Here is a 7,738-nt window from a genome sequence, read left to right as displayed (position 1 = left end):
GGATTTTGTTGATTTGATTCTTTTGGTTCACAAGCTCATCATTAAAAAAGGAAAACAGGATTATTAAAGACACTGAAGATCGAAGTTTTTTAAAAGGTCAGTGTCAAATATTTTGAAAAAACATATCTTTAAATATTTTGTTTAACATGCTACTTAAAATATTTTCAGGCCTCCATTTGTTTAAATGATATCTTATGTCTATAAGAAGTGTGACTATGAACTTTTTATGGTTATATTACCAACAAATATTGCATAAAATCTTATTTAATAATTTTTCCAAAACATATAGATGATTAGTAATTGCATTGAAAGGGTTGAGAGCTTCAACTAGAACGAAACCACAAAAATCTATGTTTTCTTCCTCTAGTTTTTATTTTCTTGAGCTGCGAGGCGGAAGCTCCTCACGTTGTTACCTCCGCAGTACTTTAACTTATTTGGCTTCTCCAAATCTAATTACTTGGTAATCATGATTCTTTAGGAAGCAGAAAAACAAGTTAGTTTAGTTAGAGACTTTAATCTTCACTTTGGAAAGCTAAAGGCACATCGAGTACTTATGGTAAGTGGAACAATTAAAAAAAAGATTCCTCAAGGAATAACGGTTGCCTGGTATAGCTATACATGTACAACAACGGAGGGGTTGAGAGAGTTAGATAATTAAAAATTATGCCTTTGAATTCAGATTTTTTTTTTTTGTCTGTGTTTAACCATTTTCGTCTTCTCAAGGAGAAATCATATGATGGCCTCTTAAAAGTTGGACATGAGTTTATCTATATGTGCAACCTTCCAACCATCTATATGTGCAAAGTTGTAGTGAGTATTATTACAGTTGGAGTTACTTGGTGATAAAGAAAATTATGGTACAGATTGGAGAAAAAAAAGCAAGAGAGATTTCTAGGGACTTATGAAACACTACTGATTGATAAAGCTTGTTCATTAAAATATGTGGATTTGTTAAAAATCCGCATAACTTGTTTTAATTTGTGTTACTGTATTTATTCGTCAGAACTTAAAATAACAGCATTGCTCACGGAACATTGAAAACAAATTATAATGTAGATGGAAAAGGACAATAGCAGAGGCAGTGCAGTAGCGCTGCTTAAGTTGAGAGGTGTGTGCCTTCCATGTTTTATTAATTTATTCACAGGAAGGGGCTCACTCGACTGGAAACTGGAAGTTCTGGTGTCCTTTAAGAGTTGCAAATTATTAGAAGGAAGTGAGCCCTCTCCAATGTCTGTTCTTGCTATCATCCTCCGTCACTGCTCAATCCATCTGATGCATTGTGATGTGAAGTTTGTTCTGTGATTTTAATGTTCGGATCCAAAGGAAAATAGGACCATATTCAAAGCATACACCGTACTTCTTTTACCGAAGTATTTTCTTCTTTTAAAAGTTATTCGCTAAATCCCGCAAAGTAATTACTTCTGACCTAAGAAAAATTTAACACCTCGCAAAGCCAATTCAGGAGTATGCGAAAGAAATTCTACTGAAAGATGGTCTTCAGAATGCCAGGACAAAATTCTAAGAGCTTCACGTAGAATATACCGGAAAACGTGGTCTCTCCCTAGTTCTGTCATGCAGCCTTGTGGTAAGAGACTGCTCACAACTTCATGTTTATGATTAGCCTTTTATAACATGAAATAAATTAGGCGCGCGGAAAAGCTAGAGGGAAAGACTCAGTAGAGCCCATAAAATTTTGAACAGATTTGATGACCAACCTTTTGGAGGACAAAACATCTTCCATTAATTTAAAGATCTTTCCAACCTTCCCTCTGATACAATCAAGGCATGTGTTCTCATTTTGATTGTAAATCCTAAATTCACTCACCAGGTCGGTTGGACAACTGATTTGTGAGTTAAGTGTGCCCTCCCTCAGTTGACATGGCTATGGTAAAATTAGCTCTTTGGAAATTAACACTCCATCAATTTTGTCATCTACATACTGACTCACCAGCACCCCTACATTCCTCAAAGCAGGAAAACTATATTTCCAGCTTTTGAGCACGCAAAGTTAGATAAGGAATAACGGATGGCGGTAACAGTGGGCTAAAATATATTCCCTTCCATTCGATTATAAGTATTTCCTGGAATATTTTAATACTCGCTAATAGTCATAGGCTGAGTTTCTCACCAAATAGTCCCACAAAATAGTAAGAATTCAAAACGGGACGTACATTCCTTATCCTCTCAAGATTAAAACTTCGTTATTCAGTCAAAAGATTTACCCACCGTTCATCAACTATCAAGCACGGTTTTTTTGGGGTTCGGTTTCTAGAGAAAGGACTAGATCATGAGGAGCATGAAAACCGGCTATGCCAAATAAAATAACAGAATTATTTCAATATTTCTTTGTTATCATTACAGCGACAAACGCTTTTAAGTCGACAGGTCCTTTAAGGTTTTTAAACATGACGGTACGAACCGAGAGCTATCATAGGATTTATTGGCTGTAGCTACCGTGGTACTATTCTAAGAACTCTCCCATACTAAAACTATCTCCAATTTAGGTTAAAACCCCGCCAAAATTTTACACTGGCCTTTCTTTACTCTAAAATTTCTCAAACTCTCTGTAATTTATGAGGTACCAGCAGCTTAATCAGATTGGCAAAGTAATTTCACCTCTGACAAATTTAGAAACGTCAATAGTCACTATTTTCTCATATCACATTCTATATACAAAATGGCCTCTAAATACATCGAGTGATTTGCTCCATTACAAGTCATCCTATATGCACTGAAGACAAAAATGAGAATTTTTAAGCATATTCTCATGAAAATTTCCTATAGTTTTTACAAGTGGTGAAAATTACTGGTCTAAGTGTGTTGCAAATGCCAAGGCCACCATAAAAATTACTTTTGACGCGTTTTACCTCCCAGACTCCTAAACAAAAATATCTCTTGGAGCGTCCCAACTCTCAGAATCATAAGAAAAAATACTCGTAGTGCGTTCCAATTCCATGAGCTATGGAGCTTTCAGACTTGACTAGCTCGCACTCCCCCCCCCCCCATCTCTGCTCTCTTAGCATTAAGGACGAGACAGAAACTCCTTGATAGGGTACTTTTTGTTTACATTTTTTTATTCTATTTTACAACAACATGCCTTTCTGGGGTAATATCTCTTCTCGTCGTTGTATTGGAATTCTAAATTGAAGGACCCGATCCGCATTGGGCTATAAAAATGGAGTAAGCTAGTCTGCTTAGCATATCCAGAGTAAGGGTTAACTCTTTTATCACCTTAAACCATATCTTTTTATCATACTTCGAAGTTTTCCTAACATAATCAAGCTGAAACTTCTATCTGTAATGGTCCCGACAGTAGTTCGCCCGTCTGCTTCAGCCCGCTCAAAATCCTTCTGAGTTGGAAAGAACTTGACACTAATAACATGTACGGTTCCAAGACCATAGCTTAACGTTTGATTCGACTACGTTAAGCTGCAATTCGATTCCTTAACAGACTGAGGGCGTCTACCTGCTCCACACTCAGAATTGCAGTGCATTCTTTTCTTTACTTATCAAGGAACTAAAAAGAATTACCTCTATAGATGACTGGTAAGTTTATGTTTTGTTTTTACTACAACACCTGTTTTATTTTTTTTTTTTTTTCCTTTTTTTCCCTTCACTGTGTACCAAGTACAAAAGAAAAGAATTGCTATCACTGTGAGATTGGAGCAGACATCTCCAGTTTGACCAAATTACAACTCTTATTTGAATTTGATTAAATAAAGTAATAAATATATAAAAATATTTAGTCAAAAACATAAGAAGTTTATGTTGGTTACAGTCTGGCGATAAACCATGTTAGTAGCTCAGAAAATAGACTTGTTAATAAACAAGGAAAATAAATCACTACTTACATAAATTTGTATTCCGTTGTTGTGTTTTTTTTCGGCTCCATTCTTTCCATCATAAGAGCATCTTGACACTAATAAAAATCATGACACTAATGACAACTAAAAAATGACACTAAATGACACTAAAAAAATCATTAAGATCTTTAGGTAAGGATTTTTTATTGAATTTTACTTTGAACTATTTGTTTTAGCGCCATGCTTTCGTTTAAAGAGTTTGAAAATGATTGAAATGACACGTATCAAGACATTAAAATTGCCTAATATGTGTGAGTCTAATATATCTTGAATTCTATTCCATCCTCTCTGGCGAACGAGCTTGGACAAGGGGGGGGGGGGCTAATACTAAAACGTGAAAATAACATGTAAACACCCCTCTTATTATAGACACAAACGTCTCAGTGCCATTAGCAACATGGACAAAGAAGAAAAACGTGCCGAAGTCAGTTGTCCTCGTTCGGAAAGCACGAGGGATATCAAACTCCCAGTGTTGCCAAAACCTCTTTCTTTAGATGAAAAGAAATATCTTCTTGCTGTCGAAAGGGGTGACCTTACAACAGTCAAAAGGTAAGTTGAAAGTGTAAAAAACTGTCTCTTTAAAAAAAAACTATTAGCAAAAGCTAGAAAATGAATTTGTAAGTGTTCCTTTTCATTGCGGTTCAATTGTTTCACCAGTGAAAAATATAATGAATATCTTTTTCGAATGTCTGCTATATGTGGGGATCAGAAAGACTCACCTTAAATCTAATCACTAATAGTAAAGCTTCTACTATAAAGAAATACAAAGTATAATGCACTTTCAGTAGAAATTGTTAAGCGTATCCTACCGGAGATATAAACTTTAGATCATTTCAAATTAACCTTAGATCTTATGATTTTCTGATCGTAGAATATGAAAAGATCACATTCTTGGAAACAAAAGGGTAGATATCCTGGGGAAAGTTATAAATCCTCAGCCTAGTCTCAATGACAGATCCAATGTTTTAAGAAGGCGGGCGAAGGGGACTGCTGGAGTTTAGAAGACCCTTTTATAGTAGATCAGACTCGTAAACAAGAAAAAATTGTACCCTCCCAGTTTTTACCGTTTCTTTTGGTCCGAAATGAAAAACGTCAAGTCTAAAGGCGACATTCAGGGGACGATTTGCCAATAGGGGTCTGAAATTTCAAACTATCAATTTTCTTCAATTTGAAGTTTTTTTTTTTTTTTACTTATGAAAAAAAATTCTATTTTGACACTCATCCGAATCAAAATTGTCTTTAATCAAATTTGATTTGCAACTTAAAGCAAGGTAGCAGGAAACATTTATTTTCGGGTTGTAGATATCAAAGGCATGTTCTGAAATGTTCGTTTTTAATTGGTAGCTACTAAGTTAACAGAACTTCATGTGTTCAGAATACAACTTAAATATCTTATTTAACTACTTGCTATATAAACACCGAAGGGTTGACATGGTTTAATATTATCACATCCCTGCCAAACGTTAAGTACCAACTGATTTTCTTCCTTTGCAAAATTTTATGTTTAATGTGCCAAGATAGAATGCAGCTTCTATCTAACCGGAATAAAACCGGATAAAATGTTTGAACTTTGATCAAAATTCGTTTGATTTTGATCGAATTCAATGGCAGAATCGGGACACCTATCGCACAAAAGACAAATCACATAAAGTTGCAGCTTGTAGCCGGAGCTTACATCGACAAAAAAGGAATTATAATTAAAAAGGGGAGGGGCTGGTAGATTTCGAACAGCAAAAGACGACCTAAATTTTGGGATACAACTTTCTATGAATAAGACAAAAGAGAATTCTCTAGGAGTGGCAGAATATTTGACGTTTTCAGATAGACAAAGACTGTTTTTAATGGAATTGACACAGATGAGGTTTAAACTTATTGTAGCAGGGACTGATGTGGTTCAAAAGTAGTTACGTGATACTTGTTGTCAATGTGTAACCCACAACAATTTGTAACCCACACTGCCAAACGAAATGCATTTGATTAATCTCTCCACTTGGCTTTCCTATGTCTTATTTTTATCTGAAGGTATTTGGAAACTTCCATTTTTCCAAAATTTCTTTTATCCGTCGCTTTCAAAAAGTGAGAAAATACGAACATTTAAGCTTTTGAAATTAAAAATGCATTTGTCTCACTTTTAAGGCAACAAAAAAAGCGTTTCTGTTAACAAAACCAAAATACATTTCTACTATTTCGCTCTATTTCACTATTTGTCACGAAAAAAACGTGCATAGGGTGAACAACTATCTATTGATAACAACTAAAAATCTATTTGCTATTTCGATTTCCTATTTCACTTATTTTGCTCTCTTGTAAAATATATAGCGAATAGCAGGCTGTCCTTCGAACTACTGGTCTACTGCAGCAAATACATGACAAAGCTTGCCAGGTCTCTGGCACCTGCTGCACAATAAGTTTTTTTTTTATGTCTTTTGATTTATGTCTTATCTTGTGATTATGATATATCATTTGTGATTATGTCTATGATTATTATGATTGTAAAAACTACTTATTTTTGTTCAGTGTATAAATTTTCTTGTCGTTTTTCTTTTGTTTCTCTTATGTACTCTGTCATTTAGGGGACTTGCGCCCTTTTTTGTTTTGACAGGTTATAAATAAATTGAACTGAATATAACGTCAGGTATTGCCTATTAAAACCAAACACCTGTTTGATGAAGGGGATTCGATACCTTAAAATTCGGCTGACCGTCTCAAAAACATTAGCAAATTTTCCCCATATAAAAGAGAACTACCAAATTAAAAATTGATATGGATTTCAAATGTGTCAACGGTTTGAAAAGCTAACAAAAGGCTAGTTTAAAATAAAGAAAACATATCAACGCTTACTAGTAGCTAAGAAAAGCGCAGTCTATTCAATACAAATACAGCATGAATAGTGTATACCTTACGTCAATGAGGTTTTCAATCAATGTGGTAGAACAACAGGGAACTCCCAAGGCTGTCAATTTAATCAAATAATACTTCCTTTGAGCTGATTTTTAATGTTTTCGAAACAGATAGGCTAGGATATTTTTGAAATTTCAACCTTTATGCCTTTCTTGAACCTTAAACAGAAAATTCTGCTCCGTTGAATCACAAAAAAAAAATTAAAACTTTTCAATGATGCAAATTTCATTAAATCGGAATAAATTTATCTCCAGGACAAGATGGGAAAAGACAAATGGTTTGTCTAAGATTTGCGGGAAAGTAGGTGTCAACATTTAGTTTCGTGTCGTTTATTCGGATCTCTTATCCAAAATTTTAGCCATACAACTATTGTTTGACCACACAATCTAAATTACTTTATAATTCGCTAGATAGGGTGATCCTTTAGGGTATCCCGAATCCCTTCATAAACTTTGTTCCAATTCATTCATCACTTTGTAAGGTTTATTAAGAAGTGATGATAAGAATTTACCAATAAGAAAATGCAACAATAGCAAGTCCTCCCAGTTGCTCAACTTGATCAGACAGGGAAGGAAGCATTCCTTACCATTGCTTAATAAAACAACAAAAGTTTGCCTATTCTTGTTTAGTTAACAAAACTTAACATTGTTCACCATCACTAATTAATAAAATTATGGGCTAATGTCTTTCTTAGTACGGGACGTGATCGTCTCTTACTAGGTTGCTTGCTAAGGCTGCAACCCGGATGTAAAAAGTAAGGAATTAATAGGAATAAGTGGTTGCCCTGATATACATCTAAGAATGCCACTTGTCCCGCACAGGTCCGCCACGCTTGGCAATGTCCCCAAAACGCTTGGTAGACTTCCGCCACGTACCACCTGGTGTATGTGATTGCTTAACGATAGCGCCTCCTCGAATTGGAATGGTACTTTGTTAATAAAAACGGGCCTTAATACTTATTGACGCAGTTAATG

At 35.0% G+C, this 7,738-nt stretch overlaps 1 protein-coding gene across 1 annotated transcript in view; it reads left to right on the top strand.

Moving 5' to 3' along the window:
- Positions 1 to 510: 510 nt before the first annotated feature.
- Positions 511 to 7,738, top strand: part of LOC148953262 (transient-receptor-potential-like protein) — a 158,493-nt gene continuing 151,265 nt past the window's right edge. Inside the window, exons 1-2 of the mRNA XM_089088430.1 lie at positions 511 to 556; positions 4,233 to 4,412. Of these exons, the coding sequence (XP_088944556.1) occupies positions 4,261 to 4,412 (152 nt within the window). The 5' untranslated portion in view covers positions 511 to 556; positions 4,233 to 4,260. The remainder of the gene's footprint in view (positions 557 to 4,232; positions 4,413 to 7,738) is intronic.

Source organism: Artemia sp. Qi Xiang Cuo, chromosome 4 (genome assembly GCF_049724085.1).
Source record: "Artemia sp. Qi Xiang Cuo chromosome 4, ASM4972408v1, whole genome shotgun sequence".
Lineage (NCBI taxonomy): Eukaryota > Metazoa > Arthropoda > Branchiopoda > Anostraca > Artemiidae > Artemia > Artemia sp. Qi Xiang Cuo.
The sequence above is the reverse complement of the archived record's forward strand: the minus strand, read 5'-3'. Positions and strand labels throughout refer to the sequence as shown.